Source organism: Gigantopelta aegis, chromosome 2 (genome assembly GCF_016097555.1).
Source record: "Gigantopelta aegis isolate Gae_Host chromosome 2, Gae_host_genome, whole genome shotgun sequence".
Lineage (NCBI taxonomy): Eukaryota > Metazoa > Mollusca > Gastropoda > Neomphalida > Peltospiridae > Gigantopelta > Gigantopelta aegis.
Genome location: NC_054700.1, coordinates 19,005,052 through 19,026,674, shown reverse-complemented (window position 1 = coordinate 19,026,674; position 21,623 = coordinate 19,005,052). Strand labels below are relative to the sequence as shown.

The window sequence follows — 21,623 nt, the reverse complement described above, 5'->3', positions numbered from 1 at the left end:
GTGTCATTCTCGATTTTGACAATTTCCAGGAAGGTCCATTAATCACTGTGGAACATTATTTCTCTCAATCGTTTTCATTCTGTTGATCATACAGTTGTTATTGTTTTGTTTCTAGTCATTTTTATTGTTTGAATTTGCGATTTACTGATAAAAAAACCCCGTCAACTTTCAAATTTCACTTCTGACCCCAATCGTCCTTCAAGATCTTTAGTGGTCATAAAACTTACTGTAATACTGAACTACTGGTTGTAATGTTTGCCCAATTAATTCACTATTATCATATAACCATTCCCCACAGCTAATATACCTTACAATTTTGGCAATTGTATATTCTTATTAGAGTTCCCCTAATTTTTGAAGAGTATATATATATATAAATGCAGCTTTAGGACTGCAAACTCCAATGAATCAAAAACGTTTGTTTAAAGTTTGTTTTGCTATTGGAGATCAAATATTTGGTAATTTTGACATATAGTCTTATAGAGGAAACCCGCTACAATTTTCCATTAGTAGCAAGGGATCTGCTATATGCACCGTCCCACAGACAGTAGAGCATATACCACGGCCTTTGATGTACCAGTTGTGTTGCACTGTCTGGAACGAGAGCAATGACTCATGATGTTGTGCTACTGAAATCGGCTTTGGTCAAATCCGGAACCATGAGTCCATCGCTGAGAACGCCTATGATGCCGTGTTTACCATACAGACTTTAATCGGTTCTGCAGCTGCGATTACGTGCAGTGACACTGTTAGCGTTAGGTTTTATGGCTCGTTCATCCGATTGGCACCAAAAGGTTTTCATTTCGACCCAATTTCACAGGAAATAGAACACTTTGTTTTCTTAAAGAGACATTCCTGAGTTTGCTGCAATGTTTAAGATGTTATCGACTAAAAGAGACTTTTTAACGATTGTAATTACATATCAAATATATTTTTCTGCATAAAATATCAGTGGTTGTATATTAAACGTGTTTCTGATCGTTCTAATTTTTGTACTAGGTTCATTTTCATTTTAGTTCCTAAAATATTGTTTTTTTCGTACGTACAAAATTATTTATAGACAAATCCAGTTTGGGCTTTCTTATAAATATTAAGACGGCCAGAAGCACATTGAATATACAGACACTGATATTCTAAACAAGAAAAAATATTTAATATGTAAGTTTAATCGTAGAAATATTTTATTAGTCGGAAACATCTTACAATGCAGCAAACTCAGGAATGTCCCTTTAATGGGTCAGGTTGCGTTTGGTGATAATAATCATTTGACAATTATATTTGTTTTTTGTTTTGGCATTAAGAATGATTCAGACAGATCCTGGATTCCATGTTACTATTCCGGGTACATATGACACGTCCTGTGTGCCACTTGAGCTCATCGTTATAGAGTACAATAAAAAAAATCCAGCGTTTTTGACCTTACGTAAACCGAACTGTGCTATTCAGAATGCACATGTAGCACGTATTCTGCAGGATGTCATAAACTTCAGTGGCTTAAGTGGTCAAGGATTCACACCTAGATCTTTCCGCCCTGCAGTAAAATGTAACACTAATCTCGAAACTGCTATGATGGTTGGTCGTTGGAAAACAAATAGAATTTTAGGGAACGGTGTGTATATCCCGTGGTACAGGAATCCTATATGGAAGATGTGCTTAGGTTTGAGGGGCTTAATCATTAGTCGTTCCATCGGTCTTGCATTTGGTTCTTACTCTCCGTCCAATATTGGGCAGTCTGTACAAAGTTTTTTCTGTGTTAGTTACTGATTTGTATTCCAGCCTATACGTGTACACGTGTTACCTACGGTTCATATTTTACAAGTTTATTCTCTCTAGATAGGCAATAAATATTTTGCTCAGTATATTTAGAGTGACGTTTTTTTTTCTCATAAACTGTAGTCACGCAAATATACGAGGAACATATTCCCTTTACACCGGAGGTGAAATTTACCGTCGTCTTTATGTGACAACATGGTTTGAAGGAAATAGCCGACATTCGGGGAAAAGCTGGAAGACAATTGAAACATCTGTCACGAATTGCGTGCGTCTTTGCATTGGGAGCGATTGTATACGCTCGCCCAGACAGACATTGGTACTATAGAGCGATAGTTGAATTTACCAAACTCATTTACATACCTGATTGATTTGTCGCCATCAGTGCGTCACAGATCTAGAGAGAGTCCGTTAGATACGAGTTCGTATAAAACGTATTGTGACGGTACATGCTCTTAATTTTTGTTTTCGCCTGTGGCGATATTAATTGTGTTAGAGGGCCGTGTGCAGTCCAATAAGCACTTAAGCCCAGATGGGCAACTTGTTACGTAATACATCCGCGCGACCGTACACACTTAGCGAGGTGCGGAGGCCATGTGGCGAGTAGTTACGTAATACCTCTGCGAGTGCGGTTTTTACAACCGTGATTTGGCGACGATGGCGACAGCCAGACTGACGATCAGAGAAAAATTATACCGACTCTGTGAGAGGTGGAATATCAGATGATAAGATTCGGTGCCGCCTTGTACCCCCAGGCGATATTCTGATTTTTATAATAAATAGCTAGAATTTTACAGTTATGAGGAGAACGAAATAGGAAGGCGTCCAGGGGGAACGTTAGTCCGATTGGACTTTGGTAAATATCATTTCTGCTCTGTTGTATAACCTTGATGTGATTGATGTGACTTTTAAATATTTTAATACTGTATTATACCAATATTCTTTAGACAGTGTCTTCGGTCATCTGACGAAGTAAATCGTAGACTTTTTGTTCTAACATTATACGAGTATTTGGTAATATAAAGCTTAGCCAGTGATCCTAGAAGACCTAGGTAAACTGTAGGTTATTGTCTTTATTGTGATAGGTATCAGTATTAATTCTGTGTTACAAGGTTACTGAATGAGTAGTTAGGGTTAATTAAAAATTAACCAGTTAGGAATAGTGTTGTAATTCCTTTATTAATTAAGTTCCCCTAGAAGCGTTTCTCAATTATCACACGTGTGGGTGTTGTGTCACGGTCAAATGATTAGCATAGTGTAAAATTGACACCTTGAGATTAACCAATTAAGTGATCAGTCTGGGTTGTTATTATTGTTGTTATTAATTAACTACTGCGGCTGTACATTTGTCAGCGTAGGTTAATACAGATTCCAAAGTGTATTGTGTTTTTGTTGTGTTTTCTAGTGAACTAAACGTGCTATAATAATATATACTTTATATAAGATCGTATCTCAGATCATACCTAGAGACGAGCCAAAGCGGTTTTGAACTGCTGTTACAGAGAGATCTAATAGATATACAGTTAGGAGAGATATTTGGACAATCGTGTTTTATTCAGTTACGGGTATTATAGGATCCCCGTGACAGGAGTAGAAAATTGGGGCGCTCGTCCCGGATCTGAAACGGGACATGCATATTTAAACAAGTATTGTTTGTAAATGGGGACTTTATAAATTATTTTTACAAATTTACTAGAAGTAGCAACGTTGTTCACTAGAAAATTAATTAATAATAAGTGCGTCATATCTAAACATGGATAAGAATTTGCTGGATAGGCCTACGCTCAGTGTAGTGGAGATTAAGCGAGCACGTAAGGCCGAGTTAGTTGAAATCGCGGGTGAGCGAGAAATTGATTTAACATCAGCTAAAACCTTAGGTGATATAAAGACAATTATTATCCAGGAAGTTTTTGGTGATAGGCCTGGTATGGAAGACAGTGAGATTGTTCCAGAGATAGAGATAAATGAGTTAAGTGTGGAACAACAATTAGCTTTTAAAAAGCTTGAGTACGAAAGAGAAGAACGTGCATTAGATAGAGAGAGAGAAGAGAGAGAGATAGAGAGAGAGATAGAGATAGAGAGAGAGAAAAAGAAGATAGAGATAGAGAAAAAGAAGAGAGAGAGAGGGATAGAGAGAGAGAAAGAGAAGAGAGGGATAGAGAGAAAGAAAATAGAGATAGAGAAGATAGAGAGAGGGAGAGAGAGAGAGAGAGAGAGAGAGAGAGAAGAGAGAGATAGATAGAGAAGATAGACATAGAGATAGAGAAAGAGAAGAGAGGGAGAGAGAGAGAGAGAGAGAGAGAGAGAGAGAGAGAGAGAGAGAGAGAGAGAGAGAGAGAGAGAGAGAGAGAGAGAGAGAGAAAGAGAAGAGAGGGAGAGAGAATTCCAGTTAGAAAAATTAAAAGTGGAACATGAGTTAAAGTTGAATACTGAAGAAGTTAGACGTGAGGCAGGAAATGGTTTTAACATGTCGGAGGCTTATAGATCAGTGCCTGTATTTGATGACCAGGAGGTAGATATGTTCTTTCAACTTTTTGAACGGGCCGCTAAGCAGCTAAATTGGCCGCAGTCTAAGTGGACATTGTTAGCCATGTCTAAGTTTAAGGGGAAGGCTAGTGTAGCTTATAATTCAATGAGTGATGAGCGTGCAAGTCAGTACGACCTAGTTAAGGCTGCGGTGTTGAGGGCGTATGAATTACGACCAGAGGATTATCGTTTACGGTATAGCGAGTTGAGAAAAATGCTGGGTCAGTCTTATAGTGAGTTTGTGGCTAAGAAGGCAGGGATGTTTGATAAATGGGTGATTTCCCATCGGGTAGAGTCATATACCGAGTTACGGGAGTTGTTGATCTTACAGGACATTAAAAATGGATTACCAGTTAGCTTACGTATTCAGTTAGAGGATCGTGATGTCAAAAAGATAGAGGAGGCAGGCATAGTGGCAGATGATTACGTGTTAATACACAAAGCTCAGGCAGTACCGGGTAGCTCTTTACAACAGGGTGATAAGAAGAAATTTCAGCCAGGTTTTTCCCGGCAAAGTAACTATCGGGGAGAGTCATCTAGTTGGTCAGCTAGTCAGGCAAGGAATGCACCTGGTGGGCAAAGTAAGGATAGACCTGCATTATCAGCCAATGCACGAACTTTTCGTCCACATTGCAGTTACTGTAAAAAGGATAACCATTTTATCGGGGACTGTTTTAAAAGGAAACGCGATAATGCGCAAGTGGTCGGTTTACTGAGGTCAACTCCGTTAGCGAGAGAGTTAATGGTTAGTCCCATGGCAGAGAAAGTAAACCCGTATGTGTCCACTGGTATGGTTTGTGATGTGAAACAAGAATTGAGTCCTAAGGCAATATCAATCTATAGAGATACCGGGTGTAGTCAGAGTTTGATCACGCAAGAGTGTTTAGCTGGTATTAAGAATTCAGATATAGGACGTAGTTTGGCTTTAACCTCGGTTACTGGAGAAAATATGGTTGTCAGGTTACATAAGGTTTTCTTGTGTTCGAAGTTTGTGACGGGACCAGTCATTATGGGTGTTGTGAAGGACTTGCCCGTTGAAAACATAGGAGTTTTGTTGGGTAATGATTTGACTAGTCAATGTTGTCAGCCGCAATGTGACCAATTGTTAATTGAAGACGGCCCTTTACCCATAGAAGAGTGTGAGGTTGATGAGACTAGATATCCTGCGTGTGTAATGACTAGGGCTATGGCCAGTAGGTTAGCACGAGACCCAGAGGATATTTGTGATTTGTCTGATACGTGTGTGAGCCATGAAATTGGAGTGGATGAGGTTATCAGTAAATTGGTAGATAAGTCAACTGACGAATTAAATGTAGTGGAACCTGTTGATCTCCCGCAGAGGGGAAATGAACCAGTTGTGTTTGATAGAGGGGCCTTACCTTGTAATAGACAAGAGTTAGTTCTAGAGCAGGGGGCTGATCCAAATTTGTTGGCAGTTCGCACTACGTTGTTAACTAAGGGTGAGATGGAGGATCAGATGTCAGGTTATGATATGGACAAGGGAGTATTAATGAATAAGAGAGTTAGAGATAGGAAGGCTAGGAAGCAACTGAGCCATGCTCAGAGCAAAATAAAATCAGTGTTTGATAGAAAGGATAGGAAGCAACTGAGCCATGCTCAGAGCAAAATAAAATCAGTGTTTGATAGGAAGACTAGGAATCGGGAATTTAAACCAGGGGATAAGGTGCTGCTGTACCTTCCCATTAAACGGGGTTCTGTGCAGAACAGGTATTTCGGGCCCTATGTTGTGCACAAACGGGTTAATGAGACAGGGTATGTGATAAACACTCCTGATAGGGTTAGGAAAAGTAGGTATTGTCACATCAATTTGCTAAAAGGTTATTTTGACAGACTGCCGATAGTTCCAGAGTTACCGGTCCAAATTGAGAGTCACTCAATTTGCTGTGATGACGTCAAGACTGCAGAGAGAAAATTGGCCAACAGCCAGATTCTAGCAGACTTGAACCCCCAGCGAGCAAAGTTAACTACGTTGAAACAAGACAATGTTTCCATTTGTCAGGACCTTCCAACGGTTACCAACACCTTAAGCCAGGATGTGCGCTTGGAATCCAACGCTACACCGATTTGACAGCATGCCTATCGGAGAAAACCTGGAAGACGTGCGACACTGGAAAAGAAAGAAACGAAGTTCCATTGGTCAGTTGAATGCGAGAAGTCATTCAACCGTCTCAAGCAGATGCGCTACTCGTCTCCCGTGATGGCAGCACCAGACTACCGAATGCCGTTCAAGCTAGCTGTGGGTGCCAGTGACGTGGGTGCTGGAGCTGTGCTGTTCCAAGAAGACGAAGACGGACTGGACCATCCAAATGAAAGCCTCCAACCAGAGAGTTTGAGAAAGAGTCTTCTTCTGCAAGAATTCCCAATTACCATTGAACATATCAAGGGCACATCCAATGTAATCGCTGATGCCCTGTCCCGAAGTTGAACGTTATGATAATGTGTTGACATTCTTGATTTCTGTTTTGTTTATATATATTTTATTTTGTATACCAGGGACTCAGAGACTCAGTGTGATTACTGGTAGTCACCTTATTATTACATGTGTTATAAATGCCCGTATGCGTCGGTTAACGCACCCTTTTGTTTTAATGTAGTATATTTCCCTATTCCTAGAGTAGAGGAAATATCCTTTTTGAGGTGGGGGTGTGTGACGGTACATGCTCTTAATTTTTGTTTTCGCCTGTGGCGATATTAATTGTGTTAGAGGGCCGTGTGCAGTCCAATAAGCACTTAAGCCCAGATGGGCAACTTGTTACGTAATACCTCCGCGCGACCGTACACACTTAGCTAGGTGCGGAGGCCATGTGGCGAGTAGTTACGTAATACCTCTGCGAGTGCGGTTTTTACAACCGTGATTTGGCGACGATGGCGATAGCCAGACTGAATATCAGAGAAAATAATACCGACTCTGGGAGAGGTGGAATATCAGATGATAAGATTCGGTGCCGCCTTGTACCCCCAGGCGATATTCTGATTTTTATAATAAATAGCTAGAATTTTACAGTTATGAGGAGAACGAAATAGGAAGGCGTCCAGGGGGAACGTTAGTCCGTTTGGACTTTGGTAAATATCATTTCTGCTCTGTTGTATAACCTTGATGTGATTGATGTGACTTTTAAATATTTTAATACTGTATTATACCAATATTCTTTAGACAGTGTCTTCGGTCATCTGACGAAGTAAATCGTAGACTTTTTGTTCTAACATTATACGAGTATTTGGTAATATAAAGCTTAGCCAGTGATCCTAGAAGACCTAGGTAAACTGTAGGTTATTGTCTTTATTGTGATAGGTACCAGTATTAATTCTGTGTTACAAGGTTACTGAATGAGTAGTTAGGGTTAATTAAAAATTAACCAGTTAGGAATAGTGTTGTAATTCCTTTATTAATTAAGTTCCCCTAGAAGCGTTTCTCAATTATCACACGTGTGGGTGTTGTGTCACGGTCAAATGATTAGCATATTGTGTAAACTAGACACCTAGAGATTAACTAATTAAGTGATCAGTCTGGGTTGTTATTATTGTTGATATTAATTAACTACTGCGGCTGTACATTTGTCAGCGTAGGTTAATACAGATTCCAAAGTGTATTGTGTTTTTGTTGTGTTTTCTAGTGAACTAAACGTGCTATAATAATATATACTATATATAAGATCGTATCTCTGATCATACCTAGAGACGAGCCAAAGCGGTTTTGAACTGCTGTTACAGAGAGATCTAATAAATATACAGTTAGGAGAGATATTTGGACAATCGTGTTTTATTCAGTTACGGGTATTATAGAATCCCCGTGACACGTATATATAACGAACGAAAGCAAAATTTAAAGGGACATTCCCGAGTTTGCTGCATTGTCAGATGTTTCCGACTAATAAAATATTTCTACGATTAAACTTACATATTAAATATATTTTCTTGTTTAGAATGTCTGTATATTCAATGTGTTTCTGGTCGTCTTAATATTTGTAAGAAGCCCAAACTGGATTTTGTCTTCAAATAATCTTACAATGCAGCAAACTCAGGAATGTCCCTTTAACTGTGTTCATAGATGTGAAAGAAAGGAAGGACCTGACACAAGTGACCAAGCTTTAGTACTGAGGTGATTCCTATAGTTCATGTTTTAAAGGGACATTCCTGAGTTTCCTGCATTGTAAGTGGTTTCCGACTAATAAAATATTTCTACAATTAAACTTACATATTAAATATATTTTCTTGTTTAGAATATCAGTGTCTGTATATTCAATGTGTTTCTGGTCGTCTTAATATTTGTAAGAAGCCGAAACTGGATTTTGTCTTCAAATAATTTCGTACGCACGAAAAAATATATTTTTGGAAATAAAATAAAATGTAACCTACTATAAATATTAGAACGATCAGAAACACGTTTAATATACAGTCACTAATATTTAATGCAGAAAAATATATTTGATATGTAATTACAATCGTTAAAAAGTCTCTGTTAATGGATAACATCTTTAAAAATGCAGCAAACTCAGGAATGTCCCTTTAAATAATAAGCTTCCATTTGCATCAAGTATTTTCTTTATTTTGTAACAGGAATTCCTTCAGGCTGCTATAAATAATATATTGCCAGGGCCGTAGATAGAATTGTGTATGCGTGTGTGTATGTATGGGGTGTGCGTGTGTGGCAGATAAAAAAAGGTAAAGTTTGCTTTATTTAACGACGCCACTAGAGCACATTGATGTTTTAACTTATCGTCGGCTATTGGACGTCCAACATATGGTCATTCGGACACTGTTTTTTAAAGCAAACCCGCTATCGCCACATAGGCTACTCTTTTACGGCAGGCAGCAAGGGATCTTTTATTTGTGCTTCCCACAGGCATGATAGCACAAACCATGGCCTTTGTTGAACCAGTTATGGATCACTGGTCGGTGCAAGTGGTTTACACCAACCCATTGAGCCTTGCAGAGCACTCACTCAGGGTTTGGAGTCGGTATCTGGATTAAAAATCCCATGCCTCGACTGGGATCCGAACCCAGTACCTACCAACCTGTAGACCGATGGCCTAACCACGACGCCACCGAGGCCGGTGTGTGGCAGATGAATTCTTGGAACAAAAGAGCATGGAAGGCGCAAGACATTTGGGGGTCCGGGGGGCATGCTCCCTGGAAATTTCGAAATACCATTTTTCAGCCATTTCCGGGAGGTTACATACTTAAAACGTCAATACCAATAAACAGTAAAAAAAAAAGGGGGGGAGCAACCCCCCCCCCCCCACCCACCCACCCACCCACCCACCGCTAGCTATGGACCTGGGCCCATATTTTCGAAGCTATCTTAGCCTAAGGTAGCTATGCGCTTAAGGTAATCTTAGGGCTAAGATCGCTTCGTGGAACAGGGCCATGATTGTTATGCGTGTTTTGGGGAACCCATATCATGATACCAAAATCCCCATAGCACTTATCCATGTCCAGTTGCTGTGTTACTAAGTGTATTATGTTGATTGTATTTGGAACCTGCCAGTGATTCCATGCAGCACCGGGGCCGGAATTTAGCTCAGTCGGTTGAGCACTCGCCTGAGGTGCTTACGTCGCAGGATCGAACCAACTCAGTGGATCCATTCAACCGTAGTATGTTCTTTCTTGTCTGTGGGAAAGTGCATGTACAAGATCCCTTGCTGAATTAGGAAAAATGTAGCGGGTTTCCTCTGATGACTACGAGTCAGAATTTAAAATGTTTGACATCCAATAGCCGATGATTAATTAAATGGACATTCCTGAGTTTGCTGCACGTTTTAAGATGTTATCGACTAACAGAGACTTTTTAACGATTGTAATTACATATCAAATATGTTTTTCTGCATAAAATATTAGTGGCCGTTTCATGGATTTTGAAATATCTGTATTGCATTTATAACGTCTTCTTTCTTATTGTAATAGGCATGAACATGTACATATGTCTAAATCCATTACAACTTTCAGCAGTCACAATTATTGTCCAGTGTCTTTTGGTAACGGCATGCTCTTCGGTTCGATAGCTGTCTGTACCTTTTTTGTCACTCATTACGATAACTACGCACTTTGTTTTATAAAGCCCAGCTGTCACGTACTTCCGTCTTCGGCTCTTATAGTTTTTCTATCAAATTATCTTAGCTTAACTTTACCTTCTGGATCGAGATCCTACCCGGAACGAACAGGTTTGATTTATATGTCAGGGCCATACCCTGATCAAAATCCTAATGGAGGGGGGTGGGGGGCACTACTTTTTTTTATAAACAAATGAAACACAATACAAATTAAACCCTGAGATGTGTATACTATTTTTCGAAGTAAAAAAAAAAAGGTGAGATTCTCAGGAGGGTACGGCCCTGTATGTATCCTAGATTGATTTTCTATCTTTTCTTAAATTGTTCTTGACTTAGGCAATCTATCTGGCCGTCTATTTACACATACATGGGACTGGATTAAAGACGCAGACCCTAGTTTTAACCCGTGATGGACATACCTAAAACCCTAGAGGTATAGGAGCATGTTAAGACAGTTCAAACTCAAGCTCAACCCGTGGAAATGGACACTAATTAACACACATTTAAGAGAGAGAGAGAGAGAGAGAGAGAGAGAGAGAGAGAGAGAGAGAGAGAGAGAGAGAGAGAGAGAGAGAGAGAGAGAGAGAGAGAGAGAGAAGAGACATAGAGAGAGATCGGGAGGCAGAGGGAGACATAAATTGACACTAAGTTAAGTTAAATCTGAAAACATGTAACACATTTAGATAAAGTTGAAATATAGAGAAGCAAGAGCCTGTGACGATAAAACGAGGGAATACACTTAAAAATATACGAGAGCTCATCTCCATAAAAGTTACTTCTCAGAAGCACGTGCGCTTTTTAAAATATGAAAACTGCATTTTGTGGTATTTAGAAACACCAGGATGACAAGAAACATTTCTGCGGTACGGGAATGAACGATCTAAATACGTTGTTTCATTCATTTCAACTTATTTTCGTGCTTATATCCAATTAAGGTTCAAGCACGCTGTCCTGGACACAAGCCTCAGCTATCTGGGCTGTCTGTCCAGGACAGTGGGTTAGTTGTCAGTTGGTTAGTGGTTAGAGAGAGAGAATAGGGTGTAGTGGCCTCACATCTACCCTTAAGAACTCGCTCTGGGTTGGAGCCGGTTCCGGGCTGCGAACCCTGTACCTACCAGCCTGTAGCCCGATGGCTTAACAACTGCGCCACCAAGGCCGGTGAAACATACGTCGTAGTCTTTAACAACTAGGGTCTGTCTCTTTAACGATTGTCGGGGTGTGGCCATAACGCCGGTGGGCAGTGAACACTGCACTCCTGGAGACCTACATGTGTATAGCTGGTTGTACTAAATCTAATAACTTGCGACTGGGTCAAAGTTCGAACTTTGGATGGAGACGTTAATACCACAAGTTCTGCCGGTGGTGATAAATGTGACTGTGCTTATTGTAATAAAAAAAAATCATCTGTTTCATCTGGGTAAAATGATGTATGCAGTTTTATTTCATTTGGTACTACTGTGTACTATTTCATCAAATACTACTGTGTCAAGTAGGCTTGTGCATGGGGTACTCACATTTTGTTAAATAACTAGGGGGTGGGGGTTGTAAACACAGCCATGAACGGTATCTGTTCTTCATTTAATACTTTAAGGTATATTTATTTGTTATATTTGCATGCAGTTTGTTTTAAACACAAACGCTAACATGGTCGCCTATGGGATTTTATTTGGTATAGTACAGCCAGCTATCTGTTCGAAGATCACCCGTCTAGTCTAGATCCGTGTGGGTCCCGGTACCTTGTGGGTCCAGTTACCGTGTTGGTACAGTTACCGTGTGATGTGCCGAACTGAAAATGTCAGTGAAATAATAGTGTTATCAATCATTACTAATGATAAACGACGTGTTCACTTTAAAAACATTATCACCCCCATATAATGGAGAGAGAGAGAGAGAGAGAGAGAGAGAGAGAGAGAGAGAGAGAGAGAGAGAGAGAGAGAGAGAGAGAGAAGTAGAGAGAGATACTAGTACTAGATGGCAGGAATTGTTTTAGAATATATTGTCAAAACAAAAGGACAGAGATAGAGAGAGAGAGAGAGAGAGAGAGAGAGAGAGAGAGAGAGAGAGAGGAGAGAGAGAGGGGGGGGGGGGTGGAGGGGAGAGAGAGGGAGAGAGAAGAGACGAGGAGAGAGAGAGAGGAGAGCGAGGCGGAGAGTTAGGGAGGACAGACAGACAGACAGAAACAGAGACAGAGAGAGATCAATACTAGTCATGAGGTACTGTTTTGGAATGTATTGTCAAAACAAAACGAAACCTTAACTTAATTATGACGAATCCAACATGTCACAATAGAGCACTATCGACATTATTGGCTAGCGTACTAAGATGTTGGCGATTTGCACAATAAAACTGCGCATCACCAATGAAGCCAAGCGTTTAATGAGGAGTTAATAGATTGAATAACCAGATGCTACATTTCCAGGAGGACGTTTACGTTTGCCGATTGTTCATTGATAGCTGCCTGCGTGCAAACCACAAACATCACAACCGTGGGTCTAGGGAGGTTGTAATGCGATTTGTAACACTCCCAATTCCATGGAATGGACTCGTAAACGCGCGATGTCGCTGTTTGGTGCTACTGTAATGGTTCAATCTAAGCTGAGGAAACTATATTATTTAACACAGGACAAGGAAAGGTAAGGACATAAATATGTTGTATCAGTTATCTTTGAGATATCAAATGCCAGAGAATTCTACTGTTCATCAAGACGAAAACCAGTGCATTGCATACCTTGGCTGCTAATCCAGTTGCCTTGAATGCCTCAGGTGCGTCGCCGAGGAGGATTTAGGGGGCGGGAGCGAGCGAACAAACCCATTTTAGGCAATTTTTGTTGGCAGTTCTACGCTTTAAAATGATAAATGTCAGAAACTCGCCTCAAATATTTCCAATTACGTCTCTGTATGAAACAAAGAGATATAAGCTTAACAATTTGATTGTAGTTTGTTAAACCAATGACACTGTAATTTTAAAGGGGCGGGACATAGCTCAGCTGTACAGCTCTCGTCTGATGAGAAATCGATCTAGGATCGATCCCCGTCGGTGGGCCCATTGGGCTATTTCTCGTTCCAACCAGTGCTCCAAAACCGGTGTAACAAAGGCCGTTGTATGTGTTATCCTGTCTGTGGGATGGTGCATATATAACATCCCTTGGTGCTAATCGAAAAGAGTAGCCCATGAAGTGGCGACAGCGGGTTTCCTCACTCAATATATCTGTGGTCCTTAACAATGTCCGACGCCATATAACCGTAAATAAAATGTGTTGAGTGCGTAGTTAATTAAAACATTTCCTTCCTCCCTTCCTTCCTGTAATTTTAAAAATGGTACGTTAGTTGGTTTGGGTTAACAACTTGATAATGTGTTTTATATGCCTTTAGCATTTATCATTACAGAGTTGCAAGTCAATTCATCGACGCAAACGGACTGTGCACAATATAACGTAACATTACGAAATTACAAAAGAAAAATAAATCTGCACATGCCAAATCTGTATGTCTGTCACAGCATGATGTGACGATCTCACTTTTATCGAACAAGTTAATACAATATTGATGTAAATAGGACCTTTCACTCATGCCGATGTGCCAGGAATCCTTTCCCCGTCCCAACCAGTGCTCTACGACGGGTGTATCCAATGTTGTGGCATGTGCTGCCCTGAGTAACTTTATTAACGTCTTTTGTTTTTAGGGTCAGCCCTTTTTTGTCTATGTAGGGTTCGGTTCCCGGAAACTAAATTGTGTTTGTTTGCTTAGGCCTTGCTAAAATATGACCCAGCTCAGGCCCGTAGTAACGATATGTGAAGTGTGTACGTGTGTAAGCTATTATATGTGTTTGGGATACACGCAATAGTAGAGCACAGCAAAGTGAATGTTTTAGACGACAAGTAGGAGACACAGACTCTCTTCCTCCTCCATCCGTCTGCTACTTTTATTGAAACACAATACGAACTTTTCGTTTAACAACACCACTACAGCACATTGATTTATTAATGATTGCCATTTGGATGTCAAACATTTAATACTTGTTTTTTCCATTAGTAGCAGGGTTTTTTTATATGCACCATCTCACAGACAGGGTATCACATACCACGACCTTTGATATACCAGTTGTGATGCATTGGTTGGAACGAGAAATTCAATAGCTGATGATTAATTAATCAATGTGCTCTAGTGGTGTCGTTAAACAAAACAAACTATCTTTCTCTGTATATCTGTCTGTATCTCTCTCTCTCTCGCTCTGTCAATCTATCTCTGCATGTCTGTCTCTTTGTCTCTCTGTATCTGTCTCTATGTATGTCTCGCTCTACCTCTCTCTCTCTGTCCCCGTCTCTGTGTCTGTCTGTGTCTGTCTGTCTGTCTGTCTCTCTCTCTCTCTCTCTCTCTCTCTCTCTCTCTCTCTCTCTCTCTCTCTCTCTCTCTCTCTCTCTCTCTCTCTCTCTCTCTCTCTCTTTCTGTCTGTCTCTTTCTTTCGAGACCGGCCTCGGTGGCGTCGTGGTTAGGCCATCGGTCTACAGGCTGGTAGGTACTGGGTTCGAATCCCAGTCGAGGCATGGGATTTTTAATCCAGATATCGACTCCAAACCCTGAGTGAGTGCTCCGCAAGACTCAGTGGCTAGGTGTAAACCACTTGCACCGACCAGTGATCCATAACTGGTTCAACAAAGGCCAAAGGCCTTGCTGCTAATCGGAAAAGAGTAGCCCATGAAGTGGCGACAGCGGGTTTCTTCTCAAAATCTGTGTGGTCCTTAACCATATGTCTGACGCCATATAACCGTATATAAAAATTTGTTGGATGCGTCGTTAAATAAAACATTTCTTTCTTTTTTTCTTCTTTCTTTCGAATTACCATACAAAATCACATTGTTCGTGTTGTAGATTTGCAGTCCACGCCGGTGTGGTTACGTAGCCCATGAAAGCTTATTCCCATGCCTTACGTGGTCAAGGCTACGAACTTAATGGAACTTGGAAATGTCGTCTCACAACACCCCCAACATATGTCAGTGGCATTTTCTCAAACTGCTTCATCAACAAGCGTACCGCTGTGACGGTACGGAAATTGGCTTTTAGTAACTGACAAAATATTAATTTGTGAACGCAGGAATGAGAGAGTGGGAAACCTCACCAAGGGAACGTATCTGACGATTAATTAACATTGTATACTGAACAGTAGAAGAAGCGCAAGAGGGATGGAATCTCTCGTAAAGGATATCCTCTTGAGTGGCTGTCCTCCTAATGACGAGGCACTTTTGCTAGAGATTAGTGGAGTCACTATTTTGCCAAAATTCCCATTGGACTCTGAATTGCGTAGTAGAGATAGGTCCCTGACCATGTATTACGGTTTTGTCGTTCAGAATAGTTTTATTTAATTTATTTAAAATGTTTAGTTTGACTCCCCAGTGGTGGATCCAGAAAATCCATTTAGGACGGGGTGGGTTGGGGGGATCACAAATGTTCCCGAAAGGATTCCTCGGATTATCCAACGTAAAATATTAAAAACTAAAATAAAAATCTACCTGACGCAAAATTTAGAGGGCTTTCCTCTACCTCCCCCACCTTAGATCCGCCACTGATTCCCAATAATGTTTGTGTTTGCTAAAATTATCAATATCAGTGGCGGATGTCATGAGCCGGGATGCCAAGGGAACTTTGGGGGAGGTTTGGAGGGGGATCGTAAAAAAAAAAAAAATTAATATAGAATAAAATTATAACTGTCGCAAAAAAATTTGGGGGGGCGGGTGGGGGGGGGGGGCTGGGCCTGTCTCTAGATCCGCCTTCGAATAGTTTGTGAACATTAATTACATATTGACATTATTTACCTAAATACTTTTATCGTGAAAAACAAAAGATTGAAATATTCGCGGTTGTTTTGTTGTTCAGTATATTCGAAAGAAACCAACAAACCCAGTACTATCGACCTTCTGGGGCCAAACGGTCACACCAAAGTTAAAATTAAAATTTGTTTTCTTTAACGACACGACTAGAGCACATTGATTAATTAATCATCGGCTATTGGATTGTCAACCATTTTGTCATTCTGACTCGTAGTCAGCAGAGGAAACCCGCTAAAAAAAAATATTCCTAAGGCAGCAAGGGATCTTTTATATGCACTTTTCCACAGACAGAAAAGCACATACCACGGCCTTTGACCAGTTGTGGTGCACTGGTTGGAACGAGATAAAAAAAAAATCAATTGAACGGATCCACCGAGGTGGTTCGATCCCTCGACGCAAGACCCCCAGACAAGTGTGTCAATGTCTTGAGCGTCAATAGACATTACTAAATAGTTTGTTTTGTTTAACAACACCATTAGAGTTTATTGATGTTATTTAATTATCGGCTATTGGATGTCAAACATTTGGTATATAACATATATATATATATAGTCTCCCATAGTAGCAAGGTCTCATTATTATGATAGTAGTGGAGTTGATGGTAGTGGTAGTAGTAGTATCAGCTGCACCGGCTGTTGTGTGTTGGTTGAAATCATAATGGTGGTGATGATGATGATGATGATGATGATGATGATGAAGATGATAATTATGATGATAATAATAGTGGTGGTGATGATGAAAGTGATGATGATATGATGTCGGTGTTTTTGTTGTTTTTTCAGATCATGAACCAAGCGTGTAATTTGTCGATGGCCGACGATGGTTGTTCAAATGCAACAGGTAAGTTGTTCACTTAACTTTCTGATCAACAACAAAAAAACCCACCAACCCACCAACCCAGCCGTTAATCACCATTTGGCATCTTAAAATCCTATACGAAACCGTCGGAGTTCATTCCGAACAAGGTTAGGGATACAATTATAAATAGCCACCAATAATAACAAGCATTTTGGGAGTACTGCTAAAGCAACATATGTTCGCTACCGTGCCCAGTATATATTTTCTTATTTCGTACGATAATGGACCATAACTCTGTGAAAATGGGTAAATCGCCATGTAAGTCAAACGCGATCTGGTAAACATGGTAAAACTATACACAAAATTACAGTTCAATATCTTTAGACATTTAAAGGGACATTCCCGAGTTTGCTGCAATGTTTAAGATGTTATCGACTAACAGAGACATTTTGACGACTGTAATTACATATCAAATATATTTTTATGCATAAAATATTAGTGGCGTCATATTAAACGTGTTTCTGATCGTTTTAATATTTGTACTAGGTTCAATTTCATCTTATTTCCTAAAATATTGTTTTTTCGTACGTACGAAATTATTTGAAGACAAAATCCAGTTTGGGCTTCTTACAAATATTAAGACGACCAGAAACACATTGAATATACAGACACTGATATTCTAAACAAGAACATATATTTAATATGTAAGTTTAATCGTAGAAATATTTTATTAGTCGGAAACATCTTACAATGCAGCAAACTCGGGAATGTCCCTTTAAAACAAAAACAGTCTGCAAAACGCATTTTCGTGTTTTTTAAGTTCATGAGCCATTTAACTGTGTAAAATATGTGTAAATAGTCATAACAGTATGAGCTAATCTGTAATAATTAATACACGATAAAACTAGGCATAACATTTGCGACCCTTTCCTACCCCCCCCCCCCCAAGAAAAAAACAACAAAAAACACACAAAAAACCCAACAACAACAACAACCCCCCCAAAAAAACAACCCCCCCCCCCAAAAAAAAAAAAAAAACCTGTGGGACAGATGGGAAGACAAACGGACAAAAGGACGGATACGAAATCTTTGTTCCCCTCCAGTTGGACCTGTAGGGTGTACAACCAAATCAAATCCCACAGACGACAATAGTAACATATGTGGCTAAAACTCCGACCTTCAGCGTATCAATCAACATAAACACCAGGGATATAAATACTACCACAAAAAATTGGGGGTCAAGCTGCTCATTTTACAGATAACGGGTAGCGTCTATGACTACCCTAGTTCCACACAAAATTTGAGTACTTTTGTTTTTACAGATACCCCATACATGTTTCAAGCACACGGCTACTTGACACATCGGTACTAGATAAAATAAAATTGCATACATTTTTTTGCGCAGATAAAACTAATTTTGTTCATTTGAATGAATCCACCGACGCAAGCACCTCAAGCGATTGAGCTAAATACTGCACTCTCAGGCAACGAATGTCGAGCGATTGAAAACAAAATCGCCCTTTGTTCTTTTTTTTATTTTATTGAAATCAGAACTGGTTTGACTGTTGATATAAGTTATACATTGTTGATGGAGGATCCGCTTCCTATAATTATGGTGTAAAAACAGGACTTGTTTTTGAATCTGTAACTGAATGCCATAACATGAAGCTTGTTGCCTGTCTTTTAGAGTTTAATGAGAGTTGCTTCCCTTTTGGGATCCTTCAAAGTAAACAGTGGTAATATTTCAAGACCGACCTCGGTGGTGTCGTGGTTAAACCATCGGACATAAGCCTGATAGGAACATGGTTCGCAGCCCGATACCGGTTCCCATCCAAAGCGAGTTTTAACGACTCAGTGGGTAGGTGTAAGACCACTACACCCTCTTCTCTCGCACAAACCACTAGCAATTAACAACTAACTTTCTGTCATGGACAGACAGCCCAGATAGCTGAGGTGTGTGTGCCCAGGACAGCGAGCTTGAATCGTAATTGAATACAAACACGAAAATAAGTTGAAATGAAATAAACAATATTTAAAACTGCAGGTTATGAATGATGTTTTATATATTAGTATATAATTACAAACTTTCCGAATTTATACGATTTACTGTATTCTGATTGGCTGACGTCACTAAAAAACCAAGCGTTATCCTTCCATAAACCTCATAAAAATACGTCATCACGGAAGACCAAGATCGATTGGAACTATTTTTAGCTGGATGGGCGAGAAGCCCAATGACCCATTTCGGTGATCTTTTTAAAAATAGAACAAGGAAGTGACCTGTTTTCTCGATTAAAAAAAAAAGGGAAACTGGATGAGATATTCATGTTATAAATAATTCTGTTTTATTCTGTTAAAAAAAACCCACCAAAACATCCAATAGTATGTATACATGTATTCCTACGCTTATTTACAGAACATGGCTGACGGTAAGAACGAAAGAAATTATTTTGAGTCTTTTAAGGTACACTTCTTGTACTGTTTGTAATTATAAGAATTGTTCCTAATTTTTTAGGAATTTAAATTCCTAAAAAATGAGAAACAATTCTTATATAAATAATAATTATATGCATTTAAAAAATTTAAAAATCTTAATTTAATTTAGTTAAGGACAAACCAGGAATGATTTTTTAAACATGAATATAAACACTAAGATATTCGTATCCGAGTGGGCGGGGCGTAGCCCAGTGGAATAGCGCTCGCCTGATACGCGATCTGTCTAGGATCGATCCCCGTCGGTGGGTCTTTTGAGCTATTTATTGTTCTAGTCAGTCCAGTGCACCACGACTGGTATATCAAAGGCCGTGATATGTCCTATCCTATCTGAGAGGTCGTGCATATAAAAGTGGTATAGCGCTTGCCTGATGCGCTGTCGGTCTAGGGTCGATCATCGGTGGTGGGTCTATTGAGTTCTTTCCCGTTCCAGTCGGTGCACCACGACTGGTATGTGTTATCCTGTCTATGAGATGGTCCATATAAAAGATCCCATGCTGGTAATGGAAAAAAAACGATCATTTAAAAAAATTAATGCGCTCTAGTGATGTTGTTAAACAAATCAAACTTTAATTTTTAACATTACCGAATATTTGACATCCAGTAGCCGATGATTAATTAATGAATCAGTGTGCTCTAGTAGGGTCGTTAAAGAAAACAAACTAACTTTTAACTTTATCAAATGCCGAAAATAAATACATCAACGTGCTCTAGTGGTGTTGTTAAACAAAACTTTAATTTTTAACTTTACCTAATATTTGATATCCAGTAGCCGATGACTGATTAATAAATCAATATGCTCTAGTTGTATTGTTAAATCAAACTTAACATTAAACGTTTTAAATTTTGATGTTAAAATTCTCGTTTCAGATGTGCCCTATGCCAATCCGTACTCGATCAGTAACTGGGGATGGACGATCAAACAGGTCTGTACGCCGGTGATCGTCCTTGTCGGAATCGTGGGCAACTGTCTCTCCTTTATCGTGATGAAGTCCAAGCTGCTGCGACACCGCTCCTATAGCCACTACCTGTGTGCCCTGGCTGTGTTCGACAGCCTCACGCTGCTTGGCCAGGAACTCGAGGTTGTGGATGCCTTTCTGAGAGATATCAAGAAAACGGGACTTTTCCTGCACTTCAACGCTTCTGGCTGCAAGATATTTACTTTTGCAGAGTCCGTCTGCTACTTGATGTCTTCTTGGCTTGTCGTCTGCATGGCTTTGGAGAGAGTCCTCGTGGTTTATACCCCTTTCCGGAAGCACACGATTTGCACGCAGAGGGGCGCTGTGGCTGTAATTCTAGCTCTGTTTGTTTTCGCGGCCTACACTCAACTGTTTCGTCTGATAATGGTAACTAAGGTGCGAGACCGCTGTGAGAGCGCCTCGTACTTCACCGAGGATTTTCTCAGACTCCACATCTACTTCTATCAACTATGCCTCGCCTTCGCGTTTCCAATACTCTGTGTGTTCGTGTGCAACGTCATGGTTCTGTGGAAGATTAAAAAGGTCGGGAAGGCTGCCGCCGGTGAGAACTCCACTTCTACCAGACTCGCCCGCGGAGCTGCCAAGAGACACAAGACCACCATGATGCTTTTGACAATATGCTTCACGTATATTCTCACGTTATTCCCCACTGTTCTGTTAACCATCCTCATAATCGTTGTTATTAGGGTCAGCGATGGCTTGACCGCCAGGGATTTTCTCATTCAGGTGTCACCATGGAAGGACCTGTTTATCGTCATCACTGCAATTAACTATGCTGCAAATTTCTTTATTTACGTCTTGTCGGGCAAGCATTTTCGCCTGCAGCTCAGGCATATGTTCTACAGGGAGAGGAGTTCCTTGGTGAACAATACAAAGACTAGAGAAGAGATTACTCTAATGTGAGGTGTTTTCGCGTGTGGAGTATTTTCAACTATTGTTATCATTGCCTTTCCGTCATAAGGATGTCGGTTTTTTGTTGTTTACTTTTTTTTTCTCCAGATAACTCTTATCTGGATACGTTTATATATACAAAACCAAATAACTTTAATGTGGTGTGTATATTGTGTGTGTGTGTGTGTGTGTGTGTGTGTGTGTGTGTGTGTGTGTGGATATATATATATATATATATATATATATACTGACGGGCAAAAGAAAATATA

The 21,623-nt window shown here is 40.0% G+C and overlaps 1 protein-coding gene across 1 annotated transcript in view; it reads left to right on the top strand.

The window, feature by feature from the left end:
- Positions 1-21,366, top strand: part of LOC121387580 (melanin-concentrating hormone receptor 2-like) — a 68,163-nt gene extending 46,797 nt beyond the window's left edge. Inside the window, exons 2-3 of the mRNA XM_041518743.1 lie at positions 16,975-17,032; positions 20,354-21,366. Coding sequence (XP_041374677.1) covers positions 16,975-17,032; positions 20,354-21,366 — 1,071 coding nt within the window. The remainder of the gene's footprint in view (positions 1-16,974; positions 17,033-20,353) is intronic.
- Positions 21,367-21,623: the final 257 nt, after the last annotated feature.